The 23,879-nt window shown below is 47.4% G+C and overlaps 2 protein-coding genes and 2 long non-coding RNA genes across 6 annotated transcripts in view; 2 read left to right on the plus strand and 2 right to left on the minus strand.

Moving 5' to 3' along the window:
• NEU4 (neuraminidase 4) overlaps positions 1 to 3,210 on the minus strand; it is a 36,994-nt gene extending 33,784 nt beyond the window's left edge. Inside the window, exons 1-2 of the mRNA XM_019499825.2 lie at positions 2,377 to 3,210; positions 1,271 to 1,448 (exon numbers count right to left, since the gene is read on the minus strand). The gene's annotated coding sequence lies outside the window, so the exon portion shown is untranslated. The remainder of the gene's footprint in view (positions 1 to 1,270; positions 1,449 to 2,376) is intronic.
• LOC109286232 (uncharacterized) overlaps positions 1 to 8,945 on the plus strand; it is a 22,855-nt gene extending 13,910 nt beyond the window's left edge. For all 3 annotated transcript variants that reach the window (XR_009463426.1, XR_002094205.2, XR_009463427.1), the window contains 3 exons: positions 4,066 to 4,179; positions 5,432 to 5,495; positions 8,858 to 8,945. This is a non-coding gene — a long non-coding RNA (uncharacterized LOC109286232). The remainder of the gene's footprint in view (positions 1 to 4,065; positions 4,180 to 5,431; positions 5,496 to 8,857) is intronic.
• GAL3ST2 (galactose-3-O-sulfotransferase 2) overlaps positions 7,651 to 23,879 on the minus strand; it is a 19,057-nt gene continuing 2,828 nt past the window's right edge. Inside the window, exons 2-4 of the mRNA XM_019499824.2 lie at positions 13,754 to 13,840; positions 10,847 to 11,117; positions 7,651 to 9,278 (exon numbers count right to left, since the gene is read on the minus strand). Of these exons, the coding sequence (XP_019355369.1) occupies positions 8,454 to 9,278; positions 10,847 to 11,117; positions 13,754 to 13,840 (1,183 nt within the window). The 3' untranslated portion in view covers positions 7,651 to 8,453. The remainder of the gene's footprint in view (positions 9,279 to 10,846; positions 11,118 to 13,753; positions 13,841 to 23,879) is intronic.
• LOC109286231 (uncharacterized) overlaps positions 14,503 to 23,879 on the plus strand; it is a 24,077-nt gene continuing 14,700 nt past the window's right edge. The window contains exon 1 of the long non-coding RNA XR_009463425.1: positions 14,503 to 14,593. This is a non-coding gene — a long non-coding RNA (uncharacterized LOC109286231). The remainder of the gene's footprint in view (positions 14,594 to 23,879) is intronic.

Genomic DNA, 23,879 nt, shown 5'->3' on the forward strand with positions numbered 1-23,879 from the left:
GCTTGCTAGCCGTATAAAGAGCTTGGGTGGTTTCCGCCCAAGTCGGAGTGAGAGAGAGAAAGAAAAACCTTCACTTTGCGTGAAGATCTCCAAGCGCTGCGGATCCTTACAGACCCAATGCATTTCTTAAAAGGCAACAGGGGCCTAACCAGCCTCTAGCCTCTCCCCGTTGCCGATAGATTCCTAGACGTATCCCTTCCTGCGCGCAAAAAGAGACGAACCCACAGAGCTTCAACAACTCCGTGGGAGAGAGCGAACTTGTCATAATCCTCTAACGAGGATTTAAGCAGAGCTGTGCCTGGAAAACTGTCCAGCCTACACCACGACCATCTTTGGTGTAAGTAAACAATCTTTAAATCAACCACTACACATCCGTGACTAATTCTAGCTCGCCCCAGTCTTCTCCGACCCCGCGTGCCCGGGCTGCTGGCCACGGCCCACGTGCACAAAAGGGCCCGGATCGCTCCCGGCCCGCACACGTGCAAGCATTATGAATTGAGTAAACATTCCACATGCTTTCTAGCCCTTGCAGGTCACAAAGTTCAGGTGCAGTAAAATGAGCACATTAACTAAAAGGAATGTTAAAGAAAATGAAAGATGCCAGCAAAGAGTTAAAAAAAGCCCTGGATGGTACTATTGCATTATATTCTGTGGGCTCTAAGAGAAACTCCAGCATTTGCAACTGGGTATACTTGTGTAGAGTAGTGATTCTCAATCTTTTAGATTCTAGCCACCGCACCCATCATCAGAAGGTGCCCCTTGTCAGATTCAAGGGCCCTCAGAAAATTCCAGCTCTTAGCTTTCACTTGTTCTTTGACTATGGAAAAGCTACATTTGCAATTCTGTTGTAAAAAATTCAGAAAGCCCACAACACACCAGAATATTTTTTACAATATAGATTTCTATTTGAAATCCCTGGCTTTATGTTATGAATTGTGTGTTTGCATACCTAAAGTACTAATTAATGTTATCATTCCAAGGTGCTAATATTGTTTGGCACCCCTCAATGCCCTTAAAAGAATTTCAGAACACCCTAGTCATGCCTGACTAATCTATTCTCTTTTTACGACCAGGTTACAAAACACCTGGATGCAGGAATAGGGGTTGACATGGTCTACTTAGATTTCAGGAAGGCCTTCGATAGGGTATCCCACCCCATACTGGTGAACAAGTTAAGAGGCTGTGACTTGGATGACTGCACAGTCCAGTGGGTGGTGAATTGGCTAGAGGGTCGCACCCAGAGAGTGGTGGTGGATGGGTTGGTACCAACCTGGAAGGACGTGGGCAGTGGGGTCCTGCAGGACTCAGTCCTTGGACCGATACTCTTCAATGTCTTCATCAGTGACTTGGATGAGGGAGTGAAGCGTACTCTGTCCAAGTTTGCAGATGATACAAAACTGTGGAAAGAAGTGGACACACCGGAGGGCAGGGAACAACTACAAGCAGACCTGGACAGGTTGGACAAATGGGCAGAAAACAATAGAATGCAATTTAACAAGGAGAAATGCAAAGTATTGCACCCAGGGAGGAAAAATGTCCAGCACACCTACTGCCTAGGAAATAACCTGCTTGGTAGCACGGAAGCGGAAAGGGATCTTGGAGTCCTAGTGGACTCCAGGATGAACATGACTCAGTGGGATGAAGTAATCAGAAAAGCTAACTGCACTTTATCGTGCATCAGCAGGTGCATGACAAATAGAGCCAAGGAGGTGATACTGCCCCTCTATCGGGCGCTGGTCAGACTGCAGTTGGAATACTGCGTGCAGTTTTGGATGCCGCACTTCAAGAGGGATGTGGACAACCTGGAGAGGGTCCAGAGAAGGGCCACTCATATGGTTAAGGGCTTGCAGGCCAAGCCCTATGAGGAGAGACTGGGGCACCTGGACCTCTTCAGCCTCTGCAAGAGAAGGTTGAAAGGCAACCTTGTGGCTGCCTATAAATTCATCATGGGGGCACAGAAGGGAATAAGTGAGGCTCTACTCACCAAGGCACCCCTGGGGGTCACAAGAAATAATGGCCATAAGCTAGCAGAGAGCAGATTTAGACTGAACATTAGGAGGAACTTATTCACAGTTAGAGTGGCCAAAATCTGGAATGGGCTCCCAAGGGAGGTGGTGCTCACCCCTACCCTGGGGGTCTTCAAGAGGAGGTTAGATGGGCATCTGGATGGGGTCATCTGAACCCAGCACTCTTTCCTGCCTATGCAGGGGGTCAGACTCGATGATCTATTGAGGTCCTTTCCGACCCTAAAATCTATGAATCTAGTTGAGAATCACTCCTTTGAGGTTTTTACCAGATGCCAAATGCAGTTCCTAGAACATGCTATTTGGAACAGAAATACCTTAGTTACAGAAAGAGTGAAAAATAAGTACATACCTGTAACAGGTCGCCCTCCCCAGTGCCACCTTTCTGGTTATCCATGCCTTACGTGGGGCGCCCTTGTAGCCGGCTTTGAAATTCTTCAGTCCCACCCTAATCTCTCCTGCCATGTCTTGATGGAAAATTTGTTTATGCAAGCGGGAGACTGCCTATTATATTGGGTATGTTGGGGTCTCTCCTGTTATAACCAGACCCCTATTTTCTCTGGCTAGGCCTCCCCATCCAAACCCACTAAACAGGGTTCGACTCCAAGGCTCTAGCCTTTTTTTTCCTTCCAGTGCCTGGAGGCTCATAGCCCCCTTTCCTGCTCCCTTTTTGGAGCCTGGTACTCCCTGGCCCAGACCCATAGGAGCCAGACCCACAACCAGAGCGCTGCAGGCTGAAAACCAGGGTGTAACCCCAAACCCGCCCCGTCAGTCCAAACAAGAAAAAAAACAAAATACAACTGCCTTCGAGTATCGGGGTTTGTGTCCCCCCAAAAACTGCACCTTCTCTGCCCCCCCTCTCTGGGACTTCTCTTGCTGCCCCCCTCTCTGGGGCTGGGGTCCCCATGCTACTATGAGTCCCCTATGAGGCCTCCTCCATCCCCTTATAGCCTCACCCAAGCCACCAGTCAAAACAGAAAACAAAACACAAGCCCCTGGGCTATAACATAAATCCTAGCCACCCGGCTATACCATTATTCCAGCCACACCCGGGGTGCTCCATCCTTCCCCAATCTCGGGGCTGTACCTACAGTCTGGCCTCTCCCCCTCTGCTTGCTCTGGGAGAGCTCGTTCCACCTTGGCTGCTGGCAGAGAACTGTCTGCCTGGCCTCAGCCCTGGGATTTATATGGGAGTAGCCCCGCCTCCTCCGGCCAGCTGACCAGGTGCAGGTGCAGCCAATACCCTCATTAACCGGTTGTCCTAGCAACCTGCACCTGGGTGTTTTATCTCTGCTCTACAAGTAGCAGGCACCTTAGTTCCCTGCTACAGTACCTTAATACTTCAATTACCTATTTCAGGGACTTTTATGTCTAGCAGCAGAAGGTGCTCACCAGACCCAGGGCTGCTTGGGCTAGCATGGTGGAGGCTCCCCAGGTACAGCTCGGGAACAGATAGAAGGCCTTGGCAGCCTTGGAGGAGAAGGCTGAAGAGGATGTCTTCAGGGGGCACGGTGCCACTCCACACAAGATACAGAAGATGCAGAGGGGGAGCACCAGGAGGAAGAAACACTGAGTCCTCGTTATCAGAGATTCCATCCTGAAGGGAACGGAGGGTCCCATCTGCTGACCCGACCCCATGGCACGGAAGGTCTGCTACCCGCCTGGGACTTGTATTCAGGATATCGCAGAGAGGATCCCAGCCTTCATTCAACCCTTCAACCAGTACCCCACGGTCCTAATCCATGTGGGAACAAATGATGTGTCTAGGGGGAACCCAGACCACATCATGAAGGACTACAAGGCTTTGGGGGCCAAGTTCAAGGAGATGGGGGGACAGGTGGTATTCTCCTCTATTCTCCCAGTAAGTAGACTCGGATAGTGTCATGAGCCCTGCATCAATGAGGTCAACAGGAGGCTTCGGAGTTGGTGTCACCAGGCAGGCCTCGGGTTCCTGGACAATGATGCTTTTTCACACAGCGGGCATGCTCGGGTGGGATGAGCTTCACCTCTCCCCTAAAGGCAAGCATGTCTTCTCTTCCAGGTTGTCTGATCTCATATGGCGTGCTTTAAACTAGCTTCACCGGGGGATGGGGCCACAGGAGGACACGAGGACACCTCCCAGCCAAGACAGGTGAAGAGCGCAAAAGGTACCCAGGTAAGTGACAAGGGTCCAGATAGTCCTAGGAAACGGTAGGGGAGGGGGGGGTGCATGCACCAACAGGAAGCCTTAAATGCCTTTATATTAATGCTCATAGTATGGGGAATAAGCAGGAGGAACTCGCCCTCTGGATAGCTAGTACAAACCCAGACATAGTAGGGCTCACTGAAGCCTGGTGGGATTCAACCCACAATTGGGCGGTAAACATTAGGGGCTCAAGGATATCAAGGACTATACAGGCGGGACAGAACAGGGAGGAAAGGCGGGGGTGTGGCAGTCTACGTCAAAGAGCAATACACGTCCTCAGCTAACAGGATGGGGTCAGAGGAGGGGCAGGCTGAAGTGCTCTGGGTCAGAATACAAGGGGGTCGCAGGGAAAGGGACTTAATGGTGGGTGTCTACTACAGACCACCCAACCAAGGAGAAGACCTGGACCAGCTCATGAAGGCAGTTAAGTCAAGGGATGTGGTCATCATGGGTGATCTAAACTACCCAGACATTTGCTGGGAGGAGCAATCAGCCAGGTCTGACTGCTCACGTAGGTTCCTTGCTGAGATACAGGACCTCCATCTAACCCAGGAGGTGCACAGTCCCACCAGGGGGAATGCCCTGCTGGACCTGGTCCTGGCCACAGGCGACAACCTGGTGAGGGGACTCCAGGTCTTTGACCACCTGGGTGATAGCAATCATTGCCTACTGGAATTCATCATCCAGCGCAGGGTGTCAAGGGCCTGCAGCAAGGCAGTAGCCCTTGACTTCAGGAAGGCCGACTTCAACGAGTTGAGGTGATTGGTAGGAGAGGCACTGTGGTCCTGGAGAGTAGGGGAACTAGGTGTCCAAGACAAGTGGTTGTTCCTTAAGGAGACGATCCTCTGAGCCCAAGGGGTGACAGTCCCAACACAAGTCAAAGGGGGCAAGAGTGCTCAAAAGCCCCCTTGGCTCACCAAAGGTATTCAGGAACATCTGAAAGCCAAAAAGGGGGCATACATCCAGTGGAAGGGCGGGGGGGCTATCACCAAAGAGGATTATACCTCCATAGCAAGAGTATGTAAGGAGACTGTTAGGAAGGCTAAGGCAGAGACAGAACTAGGGCTAGCAACCAAGATCAAGGACAACAAAAAGTCCTTTTTTAAAATGAAGGCACCAGGCAACATGGGGCCCCTGCAGGATACACTTGGCAATCTGGTGGTTGCACCAGATGAAAAAGCAGACCTTTTTAACAAATTATTTGCCTCCATTTTGTGAGCAGGGACCGGGACTTCTCCCCCACTGGGATTCAGGACAGACTCAGGAGTGACTCCGCCAGGCCTAGGGTAAGGGAGGACCAAGTTAGGGAACTTCTGGTGAGGCTGGACATGTTCAAATCAGCAGGTCCAGATGCTCTCCACCCTAGGGTGCTGAGGGAATTGGCAGGGGTCATCGCGGGGCCCCTGGCATGGCATTACGAGTGCTCATGGTGCTCTGGCCAGGTGCCAGAAGACTGGAAGAAGGCCAATGTGGTCCCATCTTCAAAAAAGGGAGGAGGGAGGACCCAGGCAACTATAAACTCGTTAGTCTTACTTCGGTCCTGGGGAAGCTCTTTGAAAAAATTATCCAGGAGCACATCTGGGACGGACCAGCAGCGGGGAATGATGCTCAAGGGCAACCAGCATGAGTTCATTAGGGGCAGGTCCTGTCAGACCAACCTGATAGCCTTCTATGATCAGGTCACGGGATGCAGGTGTCGCGGTGGATGTAGTCTTTCTGGACTTCAGGAAGGCCTTTTTAATGAGAATGGGCCTCCCACCCCATTCTCTTTAAAAAGCTAGGTGACTGTGCCATTGATGCCTACACAGTCAGATGGGTGGCAAATTGGCTAGGGGGCCGCACCCAGAGAGTGGTGGTGGATGGGTCATAGTCGACCTGGAGGGAGGTGGGCAGTGGAGTCCCCAGGGCTCAGTCCTCAGGCCCACACTGTTCAATTTCTTTATCAGCAACTTGGACAAGGAGGTGAAAAGCACCCTGTTCAAACTCGCTGATGACACCAAGATTTGGGGCGAGGTGGGCACGCTACAAGGGAGGGACAGGATACAACTGGACCTGGATAGGTTACAGGGGTGGGCAAATGTGAATAGGGTGGGATTCAATACTGACAAGTGCAAAGTCCTGCACTTGGGCAGGAAGAACCAGCAGCATTCCTATAGGCTGGGGTACTCCCTTCTTGAAAGCACAGTGGCAGAAAGAGATCTTGGAGTCATTATTGATTCTAACATGAACATGGGCCGCCAATGTCAGGACATAGTTAGCAAAGCTAACTGCACCTTGTCATGTGTCCACAGATACATCACGAGCAGGTCCAAGGAGGTGATCCTCCCCCTCTGTGTGACACTGGTTAGGCCACAGCGGGAGTACTGTGTCCAGTTCTGGGCACTGCACTTCAGGAGGGATGTGGACAGCATCAAGAGGGTCCGGAGGAGGGCTACTCGCATGGTCAGGGGGCAGCAAGGCAGGCCCCACGAGGAGAGGCTAAGGGATCTGGACCTGTTCAGCCTTCACAAGAGAAGGCTGAGAGGGGATCTAGTGGCAGTCTATAAACTTACCAGGGGGGACCAGAGGGGAATGGGTGAAATCCTCTTCCCCCGAGCACCTCCCGGAGTAACAAGGAAAAACAGCCACAAGCTGATTGAGAGTATGTTCAGACTAGACATCAGGAGGCACTACTTCACAGTCAGGGTGGCCAGGATCTGGAACCAGCTTCCAAGGGAAATGGTGCTGGCTCCTACCTTAGGGCTCTTTAAAAGGAGGCTTGATTACTACCTAGCTGGGGTCATATGAGCTTAATTTAGTGGGGGGTCATATGAGCCCAGTATTTATTCCTGCCCATGGCAGGGGGTCAGACTTGATGATCTGCTTAGGTCTCCTCCGACCCTACATCTATGAATCTATGAAGCTATGAATATTATAAGCCTCTGTTTGAGGAGGGGGATAAAATGGTGCTCTGTGTTCTGAGACATGTTCTGCTGGCATCCTTTGGTGAGATTTCCATCATCAGACATAACGAAGAACCAACACCTCTTACAATTTAGTCTCTGAATTTGGGTAAGATCTCCCTAGCAGGCTGGCCATCTGTTAGAAATTCTTAGGATTTTACATTCTAAATTATAAAACTGCTTATTTCTCCTTGGATCATAAAAGTATATTGAGATATATATTGTGTTATTCTTTACTTGCTTGCAGTATTCATGATTTGAGATTTATAACAAAATTTGATTTTGCATTCACTTTACTGGAGGACTTTGCTGAGAACAGGGGATGTCAAAAATAAATCTCAGACCCCTGAATCTCCTTCAGAAGTCAACAAAGGGTCCAGAAGGCAAGGAAAGAGTGGATGGAAATTCTCCAGATGAGGGGGAAGCTTGGTGACAGAAAGGCTGAAATTTAAAGAAAGTGGAGAGTGCACTTTAAAGAGAAGACATCTCCATGCACCCATGACATAAAATGTGCTTTATTAGGTGAAATGGGACAAAACACAATTCATTCTATTTAACCTCTCCACTTCCAGGTGAGAGATGCCTGGAGAGCTGTGTCCTTCTCTTTAGCAGAGGCCTAATGTGTTCCAAGCCCTAAGCAATATTTTGTCTGAGAGTCCATTTCAGTAGCTGGCAGTTGTGGTATGTGCATTCAGTTCCACTGGCTTGGGATATAGAGTACAATCAATAAAATGAAATATAAAGGTTTTCCTCTGGTAACCTAAACAATAGTTCCCAGTTGTTCCAGTTCCCTCGCACAGAGTGCTAACATACACTGTATGGACAATCTTTTGTTAGGCTATAACAGGAGATGGGAAGGCCCTGCTACATGCATTCTCTTTGATATCTTTCCATCGACACCATTATCAACAGAGACCATTTTACTAGTATTTCACCCACACATAAAGGGCTAAACTATCTGCTGTAGACTAGGATCTACATTGTGTAGGAGAGACAGGATTGTCAGGGCATTGATTTTTTAGCTAGTTTCACTCCAGCTCCTGGGGAGGCTGGAGCAGCCTGGATACAAACATCTAAGGACCATGCACCAACTGCTGACAACTAGCCTAGGTTGCTGTGTGATCCAGCCCCAATGTCCCTGCCTGCCTGTCCCACTATCTCGTCTGACATCTGAGATAATTTCATGGGCTAACACCACTAGGCGCTTAACAGATAAACAGCCGGGATAAACAAATTGACAAGAAGTTGGGAAGCACTGCCACATGCTATTACCTACACTGAAATGAATTGTTTGCATCCTTGTCAACTCCACCACGAGGGAAAGTTTATGCTCTTCCTCTTCTTGTCTGGGTACTGAAGAGCATACAGATATGACATGTACTGAAGCTCAGGCGTGATCATTTTCTGGCAGCTTCTCAGAGTCTCATTGTCTAAATTGTGCTTGAGATTATAACCTAGAATATGTGCATCCCCTGACTGGAAGGGCTTGAGTAGTTTGTCTTTAATCTGGGTCTCATTTACTGGCACTGGATCCAAGAGACATTTCTCCATGAGCTGTTTCTGTTTTTTTCGCAGGAGGTTCACCTCCCTGTACAAATTTTTTAGTCCTATATTTTCCTGAATTCTCCTCCAAAAGGTCTTATTGAAGTGCTGGTAAAGTTTCCAATCCAGTGAGCACCAGTCTTTTACTTTTTCCTTGTTCTCAGGAGTCAGGCTCTGGATAGTGTTCAAGCTTCTGGAGTTCAGTTTGAAGTAAACCACATCATCCAGATCCCAGCACAAGAAGTTTTTCAGAAGGACCATGGACTCATCAAAGTAATCTGCTATCAGAATCAGGTGGAAATCCTGTTCAATCATCCTGAGGACAGACTGAGTATAGTTCTCATCATCCTCTGCATTGTTATCATAACCAAAGTCAAACCACATGTTATTCTTGGCATAAATGTTATATCCAGATTCACTCTTATTGTAATATATCCCAGGAGAAGCTAGATACTCATTCACATCCCTTGATTTTTTAAATGCAGGTGCATAATCTTTATAATAGACATATGAGGACTCCAGCAGAGAAACAGGGTTTCTCAGGATAGAAAAATAGGTAGTGTTGACTGGCATCACTTTTCTTACCTATTTATGAGGAGAAAACATAGTGATCATTAATATCAATTGATTGATTATCTGTGTGAGATGTTCTCGTGTACAAGATGGTACCAGAAAATGGAATTTAATGGAAAACAGGTCAAAATAACAAGCATAGTGTAGACTACTGACAGTGAATTAAACCACAGTCAAGCTGAGAAGGTATAAACATTGTATTAGAGTCTATGGTTATTTGCAGGCATGCCTAGTAAGAGCATCAGCCACTTACAAAAACATTCTCCCTAAGAACATTTTTCCTACTGTGTATTCAGATTAAACTCCCTGTAACACAAACAACTTCTTAAAGAAACAGAGCACTAAGGTGCTGCCATATTGCTACCAACAGATTTCAGTAATACAGGTTGTAGGCTCCATTTACTTTTTTGGAATGAAAGGATCCTGTATTCAGCATATGGGGTCTTTATTATTCTCACTGGGAACGTCTACAAAAGATACGAACTGCGCAGTAGCCAAATAATATTGCGCAGTAGCGCACCACAGCAACAACAGTGCTAATACACTACTGCACAGTATTATTAGGATACTCCGCAGTAGTGTCACTAAAAAAGTGTTTGCCAGTAAATGCATAGTAACTACTGAACAGTAGCATCTCATATAGATGCACCCACTGTGACCTAGTGAATAGTTTGGTGGATTATGTAGGGATCTGCTTGAGGGAGCTTCTGGCTGTGTGGCCTGCACACCCCTAAACACCAGACAGCCATTGGGCCAACCTCACATAGATGGATGCAGAAGGGCACAGTGGGTTCAGGCCAACAGTAGGGCCAAAGATCTATTGTTCCATCACATAGAGCCCAAATGCTGAAGATTTATGAAAGGAGAGGTGATTCCACCCTCTCATTAAAGAGAGAAAGAGAGGGCACTATTACACGTGCTACACAGATGTGAGGGGCGGTGCTTTAATTACAGCAGCTCTGAGAGCCACTCTAATTAATGCGCTGCCAGGTCTCATGTACCAGTGTCCCCGCACTTAAAAATGGTGGAGGGGACACTTGAACTAAAGCTTGTTTGACAAGCTTTAGTTCAAGCGCTCCCAGCAATATTTTTAAGCATGGGGACACTTAGACATGAGATGCAGGAGGCTACTAGAGTGCAGTAATTGCCACGCTCCAGCAGACTTGATTAATCTGGCCTGAACAATTAACTGAGTCTGCTCCAGTACGCTGGAATTCCAGCTTATCAGAACAGCCTCCATGCTTGTGTATATGTGTCCAGAGAGACCAAAACAAAGATCAGTGCTGGGGCTAGCATATTACTTTCTGTCTCCCAAAGCAAAAGGCCACACCTGAGTCACACAAGTCAAGCCCAGTGGTTCTGTAAATGATTATTAATACAAAGATCCCTAGAGGAATCTCTCAAGAGCAGTGGCTATTCCCTGGCATGAATGAACTTTGAGGCTGAAGGCGGGCACATGAAATCCTAGCTCAGAACATAGGATACTTGCAAATCAGGGGAACAGAGCATAAGGAGTGAGATTTAGTAGCAGGAAAAAATACTGCAGTCATTTCACAGACTAACTCCTCCCTGATTCTTACCTCTTTGAGGTTGAACCTCAGATGGTTGCACATGATGTTGTAACTTGGCCCCGTGGTTTTAAATTCCTCTACAAACTCTGCCTCAAAGCTGTCAGGGTAGCCCAGATGGAATTGCCGGCCAGCTGGAAGGGCCACTGTAAGATTGAATTTCTCTGTAAACCGAAACAGGATGTTCATGACAGTGCTGCTGGCTGTTTTGTGGGTCTTCAGGAACATGATATTAGTTCTGGGGTGACAGGGTTCCTGGTAAAAGGTGAAGCCCTTCCACACTCTGGATGAATTTAAAGCACAGGAGAAAAGTTCTCTTTAGCATCATAATCCATCTTGTGTACCTGAGTGACAGTGCTGCTTTTGCCACAGTATCCTACCCTCCTGGTCCTCACCCTTTAGTCCAATGAACTTTAAGTGTGTGACCGGAATTAATGCTCTTTATGATATCTTGGCCAACTCTTCAGAGGATGTAAATCAGCTTCACACCACTGTTATCACCAGGCTAGGTACCCAGCTGGTATATATCAGCATTGCTCCACTGAGGTCAAGGGGCCAGATGCCCAGGTGCTGTAAATAAGCATAGCTCCATAATATAATCACCTTACTTCTCTGGACATGAGGCAGAGAAATATCCTGGCATATGTCTGCAAGGGGCCAGCAGGGGAGGTTATGCTTATAACCTGTGGGTTGCCAGGGATAATGAGCACAGCTGTGGGTTGCCGGGGCAACTAATGAGAGTCAGCTGACTGGAAAGGGGCAGGGCCTGACCCTTATAAAAGCCCAGAAGCAGAGGCCTGAGGCAGTTCCTTGCCAGCAGCCAGAGAGGTAGGAGCTCTGGGAGCAATGATGCAGGTAGAAGCCTAACAGCAGGTACCGCTTGCCTGGAGGTACTGGAGCAATGGTGTTATAGCCAGACGGCTGATATTTGAGTTATAGCCAAGGGGCTGGAGTTTGTGTTCTGTTGTTTTTATCACACCGGTGGTTTGGGTGAGGCTATTAGGGGTTGGAGGAGGCTCATAGGGGGCTCATGGTAAAGTGGGGACCCTGGTGCCAGTGAGGGCGCATTATCCTCAAAGGGACCCACAGTGGTGTGGGAGCCGCAGCACCAGTGAGGGCGCAGTATCCTTAAAGGGGCCTCATAGCGGAGGGTGAGGACCCTGGCACCCAGGAGGGCGCAGCATGCGGGGTGTATAGACCCCAGCCCTAGAGATGGACACTTCTTGAGAAGCCCTAGCGTGGGCATGATGGGCCCCAGAGAGGGGGCATGATTGAGAAGAAGCCCAAGTTGGGCACAACGAGCCCCAGGAGGAGGGCGGCCTTTTAAGAAGCCCGAGAGGGGCAATATGTGAGAAGCCCGAGAGGGGCAATATGTGAGAAGCCCAGGACGGGCACGATGAGCCCGGTAACAGGCTAGCACTACAGAAAACCCAAGAGAAGGGCAGGGTGCTGCGGTGGTCCCCAGGAAAAGGGGATAGCAGTACAGTGTCCAGGAAAAAAGGAAGCAGCGTGGTGAGCCTGAAAGACCGGAGGCTCGATTATAGAGTCCCAAAGCAGGCAAGGGTCCCTGAGTGGGACAACACTTCTAGAGGAGGCCCCAGAGAAGGGGGCAGCACCAGAGAAGGCCCCAGAGAAGGAGGCAGTATACATATAGAGACACACCAATGTCTGTCACATCTGTGAGGCTTGGGGCGTGGTATTAGGGGCTGGTAGGAGCTACGCGTAGCCCATAAGGCTGGGGTGCCCGAGTAGCACCCATCATATGGGGAGACCACAAGAGTCCAGGAAAACCGTGGGGACAGAGGTCCCGAGTAGCTGTGCCCAAGGAGGAGTAAGGTAGCCTCCCTATTATATTTACCAGCAAGACGTGGCGGGTGAGAATAAGAGGGTGCCTTGGGCCGGCCTTGACACAGTGCGAGGGACCTCAGGGAGCTCACGGCCCTCCCGCAGGCGCCGCCGTGACAGAGTCATTATTGATGCCAAAATGAACATGGGCTGGCAGTGTGGGGACGCGGTCAGGAAGGTCAACCACACCTTGTCATGCATCCACAGATGCATCTCGAGCAGGGCCAAGGAGGTGATCCTCCCTCTCTATGCAGCACTGGTCAGGCCACAGTTGGAGTACTGCATCCAGTTCTGGGCACTGCACTTCAGGAGGGATGTGGACAACTTGGAGCTGGTCCAGAGAAGGGCCACCTGCATGATCAGGGACCAGAAGAGCAGGCCCTACGAGGAGAGGCTAAGGGACCTGAACCTGTTCACCTCCACAAGAGAAGGCTGAGGGGGGATCTAGTGGCCTGTTACAAACTAGTGAGGAGGGACCAACAGGCATTGGAGGAGTCCCTGTTCCCCTGAGCACTACCAGGAGTGACTAGAAATAACAGTCACAAGCTGGCAGAGGGTAGATTCAGACTAGACAGCAGGAGGCGCTACTTCAGTCAGGGCGGCTAGGATCTGGAACCAACTTCCAAGTGAAGTGGTGCTGGCTTCTTCCCTGGGGGGTTTTAAAAGGAGGTTAGATGACCACCTTGCTGGGGTCGTTTCACCCCAGTACTTTTTTCTGCCATGGCAGGGGGTTGGACTTGATGATCTGCTCAGGTCCCTTCTGACCCTACCAACTATGAAACTATTTACTGTTGAGGATGCAAAAGGGGTCTTAGCTTCTTCTGCTCAATCCCCTTTCTTGTTTTTGTATTAAAGCATTTACCCCAAATTGCTGCTAGACCATGCTGCCCTTTTATAACTATCTCACTGTTTAGATTGCTAAATATCAACTGAAGGCCCTAATGCAGGGCTGTCCAACTGAAAGTCTATGAGCTACACAGGCTCATGATGGATTAAATGTTGGCTCCTGGGCTCCTTGGTCAGCTGGAAACCAGTTCTTATCCTTTGCAATATCATTAGAGAAAGCAGACTTACGGGATGAAGTTTATATTCATATGGAAGAAGCCACACAGAAAGAGGATTCCCAGCCAAAAAGTAAAAAGTGCCAGGAATCTCAAATGCCTGAAAAGGAAAGGGACATTCCATTAGTCTCATTCAGTATATATCAGCATAACCTCCCCGTTTGCAACACACTACAGGCCAGGTACCCATAAGGTGCCCAAGTACAATTCTGTTTCCTTCTGCTAAAGTCCCTGAATAACTGTGGCTGCATCTACACAAAATGCTGACTACATAGTAGCTCATTCCTACTGCACAATAGCATCGTGTGGCATGAAGTGTGATGTGATGTTACTGCACAGTATGTCATAATACCACCTCTGTGTCTCCCCAAAAACTCTGCTATGTGACAATTTGGTTAACACAGTCACTGAAAAGGGAAGACTCCTCTGCTCCCTCTCTCAGGTGACCCTGAGTTGTACCTGAGCTGGATACATTCCTGAGGGAGGGGGGAAACCTGCTTTCTCTGCCTACATGATTGGTATCACATACCTGGGTGAGGGGCTTACGCTCCCTATTGTTCTAAGCAATGCCAACCTGACTGGGAGGGGGCTAAAGACCCTGCCAGCCTACCCGGCAACCAGTGATACATTTCAAATGGTTGCCTGGTAACCAACAGGTGCTGGCATCCATTGGAGCAGGTAAATGAGGTCATAAGGTCTATATAAGTCAAGGACTGCCCAGGAGGAGGTGCAGTAGCCATGATGAAAACTTAGAGAGAAGCTGGACCATCTGAAACTTCCTCCCTCTTGAAACTCATGAACAATGAGCTGCCTGCCTCCAGAGGGAATCTCCACCTGCCTCTGGATGATACTCGTGAGTAAGCTACCTGAGATCTAATTAGATGTATAGCTTGCAGTAACTCAGATGCGTGATCAAAGGCTACCCAGCCACCCTGTTTGCTTTATGGGATTTCTCTGATACTGCTCTACCCTGTACCCTATTCCAAACCTACTCCTTGTAACCAATAAAATTCTCCTTTGTACCTAGCGAGAAAGACTTATTGGGAGTGGGGCTAGAATATGCCTTGGGGTCCCCTTGGTTCTGCTGACTAAGGAAGACCACTATTTGTGCTTCGGACTAAGGGAAGCACCCCAAGTTCTTGACGTGGGTCGAGTACCCTCAAGGGTTACTAGGCCTATGTTTCCCAGGGGGCACAGAGCCAGGAACAGTCCAGACCCTGGGTGGTGGCGGCATTATGCCCAGGCTAGTGGGTGTGCTCCAGGAAGGGGGTCAGCTAGATGTGAGACACCCCCAGGGAGGCACTTGAAGCCTGGAAGGTGGTCGGATGCAGTGAGGTGAGTGGCTCAGCACAGGAGTGTGGGTGCTGAGTATAGCCGGAATGGGGCCGCGATGGAGTAGAATTAGGCACAAGCGCGTATTGGTTAAATTGAAAAGAACTTTACTTACAAACTGACGTACAGGGACTTGCGTCAATGCACACAGTGTAGGCACAAGCAAAAACACACCGATGTTTTCCGATCATGCAGGGTGCGGGGTACGTTGGGATGGTCATTGACGGGGAGTGGTTGGTGGTTGATCAGGCCTCCAATTTTGCTCCAAGGTACACAAGGAACTCATTCCCAACGTACACGCGGAGTTCTCTGGCTTGGGTGGAAACTACCCAGGCTTTTATACGGCTAGCAAGCCAATTGCTAGCCACCGGGTATGAATAATTTACAATGAGCCAATCGGTAGCATGCATCCAAACTGTGCATCTGCTAGTTTCGGCGAGAGCTGATCATTGCACCAAGACTCTTCCCGCCGTAGTGAGGAATCCCTTGCACTGAGTACTCGCATCGTGCTAAGAATTCTGCTGTGTCAAGGCACTTTTAATTACTAAGTACAGACAAGGAGTACCCGCTACTGGCCCTTCACACACAGTAGTAATGAGCTGTACTGTCAGTGTCTCGTGTAGACGTGGCTCGTAAATACAATAGGTGAATGGGTCCTTCTCCTCTCCTGTTTTTTTTTTTTGCAACTCAGTCTTAAGGGCCAGATGAGGGTGTGCAGCAAATATAGATGTATTAGTGGATTTCCAGGGACTTGAACAAGATGGAAGGGAATTGTACTAAGGTACCTCAGTTCACATATATGCCCAACAGGAAGAATAGAACCTAGCCCTAAATGTCCACAGTAGTTCTGGTAATAATGTGCTGTTTAAATGACCTCAGATTTTCAGGCCCCCTGCCTCTTCTCTGCATTAAATGGAATTCACTGTGCAGTCAGCAACTAGCTTCATTCAGCCCCTTTCTCTCTCACTCTCTCTTTCTTTCTCTCTCTTTCTGTTAGTAACTCCGATGTTCTTTCCATTGAAACGAGAGTTTGCATTTTAACAATTACAGTCTTCTTTTGTAAACGTACATAACTTGAATAGAATGTCAACCAGAACCTGCTAGAAGCTGCAGCCAGGGTCTGCCTGATCTGTTCCTGCACTCTGCAGTCACAAACCACACACATTCAAAAATCATGAGTTAAGCACTGCTGCCCCTCCCTCCACCCCACCCCCCAAAGGAAAAAAAAATTAGTGGTTTTTTTTTTTTAAGTGCCTTTTTCCCTTTCCCTTCTGGGTTTTGAGCTTTAGCATTCACTTACTTCACATTTTCAAGTTTTTCTCAGCTACCATAAAGGCCTAGGAACTTACTCTTCATATATATATTTCATATTACTTGTATCTCAAAGCTGAGATATCAATCATGTGACTCCAGGAGGTAAGACTTTAAGAAAACACCAAATATTACAAGGCTTTTCCAGGCCCTGCTTTCCAAAATGGCAGATGACCTTGGATCTCTTCAGCCACACCTGTCCCCCTGCATAACAATGACAGCTCCTCAACGCAGTAGCTATACCACTACAGGGCTGTATCCTCTCCTCCTCCTGGTTTTTTTGCCCTCCCTCCACTCCTGTCAGCCTGTTGTCATTTTGTTCTGGTTGTGAGCCAACTTTATATCGTAGGCTCCCACATAAGATCTTCTATATACTTGATTCTCATTTCTATCAGGGCCTCTGAATTGTACTTGAGCAGTGTCTTTGGGCCACTGAAGTCCATTTGTTCGTACCTGCCAAGAATTTATCCCAAGAATTTTGGTTATTATGATTAAACCACAACACTCTCTGTGGTTTATTTTCCTGAAGTTATTGAAGTAGACTCTTCTGCAGCTAAAGAGACATTAAGAATTCGTATGTATAATACAACGGACTGCTCTCTACTGTGATATCAAAAAGATTAGCATGCATCTCTCCAGACAGCTGTTTATAAACATATAATTCACAGATATTTTAGACTTGGAACGAATAAACTGATCAACAGAAAACTAACTCTTGATAAAACTTACTCCAAGCAATTCTTCTTTTCAGAGCTGTTCAGAGAACCCCATGTGTTTGGTCAAGATGTCCTACATGAAAATTGACCATAGCACTAAAGATTTCTCATCTGCAAATCAGAATTAATATTCTTGTGCCCGCAGGGAAGTTGCGAAGACAATGCATTAGTGCTGTTGAGTCTCAGATAGTAGAGCGGAGAGTGACTGAGAAAAAATTTTGAGTCCATTAATACCCATTATTTGGTACAGGGCTCAGAAGGCATGTAAAATTGATGTATTTGGACAGGGGAATTAAACTGATTTGGCTCTGATCTGACCAGATGAGCGGCACAGGCCCAATCCATGGCCCAGATCGGGCCCATGGACCTTCCTCCTTCTGACACTATTGTGCAAGGCACTGTACAAACACCTCATAAGAGGCATTCCTGGCACACGACTTCCAGTGTAATTTAAGACAAAACACTGCAAGTGAATATAACAAGACTCTATCACAAGGAGACTGCTTTGTGGGACAGAAATTTCTGTGTCTAGAATAAAGGAGCGTGGATCACGGTTTAGAAATATATACATCATAATAATAGAAAACAGCAGAGGGGAATATTGTTAGTAGGTACACAGATTAGTTATAAGCATGGCTAAAGGGCTTTGAGTGCTGTCATCATGAATTATAAGATATGAAAAAGCTCATCAGTAGTTGATCTTTACTGACCTGAACTGGATGTGAAACAGTGAGAAACATGTACGCTTCTGAACTAGATTGTCAATTCCATGAGCCAGCCAGTCCCCCATGGTCTAACTCTTTGCTGTTCCCCACTTCTCCCTTCATCTCTACAAATTTCAGGTGACTCATACACACCTCTGCACTCAACGTGACCAGCAGTTTTCATGTTGTCCATCTAAATTTGGATATTGTAGGGTGAAGAGCATCCCTATACAAAGGGGTCAGCATAAATTCCACATCCCAATAAAGCCCTCAAAGCAGGACTTGTGTGGGACAGTATGGCACCTACCTCTGTGGGCTACATGGGAACATTTTTTCTCCTTGAGTCTGGTCCTGAAAGGTGCTGACCATTTTGATTCCAATCCAGCCAAGAACTTAAATCCATGCATAGTTTTAGGCACCTGTGCTTTTCCACTGACTTTGCCTTGCAAAGCGCATGTAGGATGAAGACAGTAAGATAGGCTTAAAAAAATTAGAATGTTTGTTTTTTGTTTTGCTTTTTATCAGAGGCATCCCTTAATCTCCAGCTCCACTGAAGTGCTTTCAATCCTGTAGTTGAACCTACATCTGTCCTCATCTTTTACGGTTTGATCCAAAGACTGTTGAAGCCAATGGAAATTTTTCCAATAATACCAACAAGCTCCAAATCAGCCCTTTAAGCTGGCATCAAAGCACATCATCCTGAGAAGCATCTTTCTCAGAGGGCTCTGTGTTGCTCAGTATGCATCTTATGCTGAGGTTTCACTACTGTCCTGCCAACCAAGTTGCACCACAGGCCAGTCAGCAGCTCTGAATCAGATTTGTTGTTTTTTTCACAGTGGATATGCTTCATAATGGATAGGGAGGCCAGTGGCAGCTCCATCTAACTGTGAACGGCTAACAAGTTGGTAATGGAAATAAAGAATGAATCTGCAAGAAAGGCATGGATCATAGCTGTTTTTTCTATCCCACGGGACTTTAAAATTACAGTAAACACAACTTCTTGTTCTCACAATCCCATTTTCAGCATATCCCTGAAGCAGGCCAAGGGACTATGACTTTACCAATATACATTAATTCTGAAAATTAACCATGTTTCTAGACGACAAGAGAGATCAAATCTTGCACCTTCCCCAATTGATCAGCAAGCCTTGCCAGGGTTCCTTTCTTTTCAGTGCCCAGATGAATCTATAGAAGCAATCACTAGTGGCCTGCTCACAGGGAGTTAATTAAATGCTGACATACACTGATTATTAAAGTCGATGAATCCCATTAAGTCAATCTTCAGTTGCCATTTCCTTCCTAAAACAGCCAACTTTTTTACCAAGTTTGGCATGTAAATACAAGTTATAGGACTAAAACAAAAGCAGTCCTTCACCAATATACTCACAAGTCTCTGTTCCTGTGACTTCTTAGCAGCTACAACAGTCTTGTCTCATAACGTATTTATACAAGACTGTGTCACTGTTACATAAGATTTGGAAAGGGAAAAGAGGTACTGGAAGCAGCAGGAATCACTACCATTGAAGCCATCTGCAGAGTTCACTCTCTGATTTTAGCTTCAGTTGCAATTGTGTTTTCTAGAATGCATCCTGTTAAAAAATGTAGGTACAAAATTTAAATGCAAATATTCCCATAGAAAAATGTGATGCAGAATATGAAAGGCCACAGTCATGTGTGTGTAGTGTTTGCAATGTTGGTTTCCAAACAAATCTGAAGGCAGCACCATTTGCCTTCAGCCTTCCAGATGTGTACTCTACCACCATTCTGCAGCTGCTGAGAACAGGACTGAATGTTTTGTGTGGATATTGCATTCCCGGGCTCCTTCAGAGACAAACACTTGCCAGCATCAAGCAGGTTAGCCATGGACCAGACTCCTGGAATCATGAATGTAGCAACCCTTACCTCTACTGATATGGGCTTTCTCAGTGTGGCACTGAAGGGATGGCACAAGCTCATCACACAGTTCCAGAAAAGTCTGCCCTCCCTTGCAGATGCTCTGGAGTCCTGTTAGTCATTCCATGCCTACACTGTACAGTCCCACCATGTCATACTGGTTCTCCTGCTCCAGGAATGCCAGTGCATGCAAAGAGATTGTGCATTCTATCTTCCATATCTGTTTCAAATGCTTTCTCAATGCATTTCACATCCAGTGCCCTTGACTATTTCGGTTGCTGTTCCAGCGTATCTCTGAATGACTGCCCTACATCAAGACCTAATCTAATGGATCCAAGACTACTGCTACAAACTCACAGAACTGAGCCATGTACTGGGCTGATAAGGCAGTGGTGCACTAAAATAATTTCCACTATTGGAGTCAATAAGGAAAGACCCACAATGCACCACAACTCAATCATAGAATCATAGAAAGTTCATGTCGGAAGGGACCTCAGGAGGTCATCTAGTCCAACCCCTGCTCAAAGCAGGACCATCCCCAATCAGATCATCCCAGCCAAGGCTTTGTCTAGCTGGGTCTTAAAACCCACCAAGGATAGAGATTCCACAACTTCTCTGGGTAACCTGTTCCAGTGTTTCACTACCCTCCTGGTGAGAAAATATTTCCTAATGGGTAACCTAAACTTTCCTTGCCCTAACTTGAGACTGATGCTCCTTGTTCTGTCATCTGCCACCACTGAAAACAGCCTAACTCCATCCTCTTTCAAACCCCGCTTCAGGTAGTTGAAGACTGCTATTAAGTCCCCTCTCAGTCTCTTCTTATCTAGACTAAATAATCCCAGTTCTCTCAGTCTTTCCTCATGACTTATTTCTTTTCTTTTCTGACACCCTATCCTCACCATTTTCATTGCCCTGCACTGGACTCTCCAATTTATCCACATCCCTCTTGTGTGTGTGGGGGAGGGGGAAAGGGGGCAGCAAAATTGAACACAGTTACTCCAGATGTGGCCTCACAAGTGCTGAATAGAGGGAAATAATCACTTCCCTTGACCTACTGGCAGCACTCCTACCAATGCAGCTCAGTATGCTGTTAGCCCTCTTGGCAACCAGGGCACACTGCTGGCACATATTCAGCTTATTGTCCACTGTAACCCCCAGGTCCTTTTCTGCAGAGGTGCTGCCCAGCCAGTCAGCCCCTAGCCTGTACCAGTGCATGAAATTGTTCCATCCTAAGTGCAAGACTTTGCATGTCTCTGTGCTGAACCTCATGAGATTCCTTTTGGCCCAATACTCATATTTGTCTAGGTCCTTACAAGGCTCTGTATGGTGACAGGAAATTTAGAATAGACCCTCCTCAGATCCTACAATCCCACACAAATACCAGCAAATACAGCATAAATACTAGAAACTAGGGCTTAGCACATATTTTAGAAAACAATGTGGGGTGGGAAAGGACAGGTTTGTCTACTTTAGGATTACAGGCTGCAGTCAAAATGCATTGACACAGAACAATAATGACACACCTACAGTCTCCACTAAGGTTAATTTACAGCAGTGAAACATATGACTCATCTGGAGTAAAACTTGCTTGTTGACAAAACATTACATTAATTTAACATCTTAAAAAAACAATATTATTTCCTGTGCTTCTTGTCCAAGTGCAGCCACAGCAAATAGCACCAATAACATTTGTAGGGCCAGATTCATCTCTGGTGTAAATAGTTGCTTCAATAGCACAAGACCAGGGACACTTTTAGTTTTGCTTGTATCACAATACATAGGAATGCAAAGCAGTTGCCACATTTGAAACTCAGTAGGTTATAAAATAACATTTACAATTTGGCTCCTTTATCCTAGGTTTCTTCAAAGCATATCCAAGGCTCAAGAGTTAAAACCAAGAGACATTTTAATTTTTAGCAGACACCAGCTGAGGTATCAAAGTGCAAAATCTGGCTGAAATCTTTGACAGGGTTATTTGTGAGCTGACCAAGCTCAGGCCATTCTTTTAAACAAAACCACCTCCTGCCTGAAGCTAATTGAGATATATGTCACAACCATCATTTTAGCTGTCCTCAGAGCTAAAGCGTGACCTAATCTTCTGTTGGATGTAAAGGACCAAGTCATTCAGCTGGGAGTGTGGAAGAGTCAGCTCATAGAATCAGAGTAAAATAGGCCTGGAAGGGACCTCTAGAGGTCATCTAGCACCCCCCTGTCTGAGGCAGAATTATCCCTATCCAAAACATCCTATGGGTAGTCTGGTGCTTCTTGAGTCGGGGGGGGGGGCACATGCCTCCCATGACACCAGTCAGTACCTGGCGTGGGGGGGATCCCCGGTGGCAGATCCTGCTGGCTGGGGGGACTGATTTCACTCACAGTAAAAGCAGCCGTGCTTCCGGAACTCCAGTGGCCACTTCCAGAAGTGGCACGGCCACTTTTGCCGGCTCCCCGGCTGGCGCTTGCAGCGGGGGCACTGGTGCTCCTGACTGCCCCCCTACCCATCAACTACACAGGAAGCACAGCCTGACAGGGGGTGCACATGCACCCTGTGCACCCCCTGTGCAACTCCCCTGCATACAAATCCTTGTTTAACCTTTCACTAAACTACACAATCACCCGTATTCATAGGTTTCATAGATTTCATAGACATTTGGGCTGGAAGGGACCTCATGAGATCATCTGGTCCAGCCCCCTGCTGAAAGAGCAGGAAGTCAGCTCGGTTCAGAGGACCCCAGCAAGAGAGTCATCCAAACTCATCTTGAATGTGTCCGGAGTAGGTGCTTGTACCACTCCTGAGGGGAGTCTATTCCAGACTCTGGAGACTCAGACAGTAAAGAAGTTCTTCCTTATGTCCAATCTAAAATGGTCTTCCAGCAGTTTGTGACTGTCGGACCTTGTTTTCCCTAGGGGAACCCTGGTGAACAGACATTCTCCCAAGTCCTGATGTACGCCCCTGATATAGGTTGCCACCAAGTCCCCCCTGAGCCTACGCTTTTCCAAGCTGAAAAGTCCTGTGCCTCTCAGCCTCTCCTCATATGGCCTGCTCTCTTGACCTCTGATCATATGTGTGGCTCTTCTCTGGACCCTCTCAAGCTCCTCCATGTCCTTTTTAAAGTGTGGAACCCAGAATTTGATGCAGGACTCCAGCTGCGGCCTCAGCAAGGCTGAATGAAGTGGGAGAATGACATCTTGGGTCTTGTTTGAGATTCATTGGTAGATACAAGCCAGGGTTTTATTTGCTTTGCCAGCTGTGGCATCGCATTGGTGGCTCATATTCATCTTCTGGTCAATCATGACTCCCCAAGTCTCTTTCAGACATAGTGCTAATGAGTGAAGCACTGTTGAGCCTATAAGTATGATGTGGGTTTTTCCTCCCAAGGTGGAACACCCTGCATTTCTTTATGTTGAAGGTCATCAGGATTGTATCTGCAATCATTGTGAGCCTATCCAGATCAGCCTGAATCCCCAGCCTATCTTCCAGTGTAATCGCTCTTCCCCGTAGTTTGGCGTCATCCACAAACTTGACCAGTTTGCTTCTGACACCCAAATCCATATTGCTAATTAATATATTAAAGAGTACTTGTCTGAGTACAAAACCCTGAGGGACACCACTGGTCACCATATGCCATGCTGACTATTCCATCAACAATCTCTCTTGGATCTGACCATGGAGCCAGTTCCCAAGCCATCGGACCGTAAGGTTGTAGAGGCTGCAGTTCCCCAGTTTTTCCATGAGAACATAATGGGAGGCAAAGTCAAAGGCTTTTTTGAAATCCAAGTAAATGACATTAACCTTTCCCCTGTCCAGGTGACATATCACCTGGTCATAGGAGATCATAGAATCATAGAAGTAGGGTCGGAAGGGACCTTGTAGATCTTAAAGTCTGACCCCCTGCCTGGGCAGGAGGAAAACTGGGCTCAAATGATCCCAGCCAGGTAGGCATCAAGCCTCTTCTTAAAGACCCCCAGGGTAGGAGCCAGCACCACTTCCCTTGGAAGTTGGTTCCAGATCCTAGCCGCCCTGACTGTGAAGTAGTTCTTCCGGATGTCTAATCTAAACCTACTCTCCAACAACTTGTGGCTGTTATTCCTTGTTATCCCTGGGGGCGCTAGGGGAAACAAGGTCTCCCCCAAACCCTTCTCGTCTCCACTAGTGAGTTTATAGATGGTCACCAGGTCCCACCTC

The sequence above is a fragment of the Alligator mississippiensis genome, chromosome 7 (assembly GCF_030867095.1).
Source record: "Alligator mississippiensis isolate rAllMis1 chromosome 7, rAllMis1, whole genome shotgun sequence".
Taxonomy (NCBI): domain Eukaryota; kingdom Metazoa; phylum Chordata; order Crocodylia; family Alligatoridae; genus Alligator; species Alligator mississippiensis.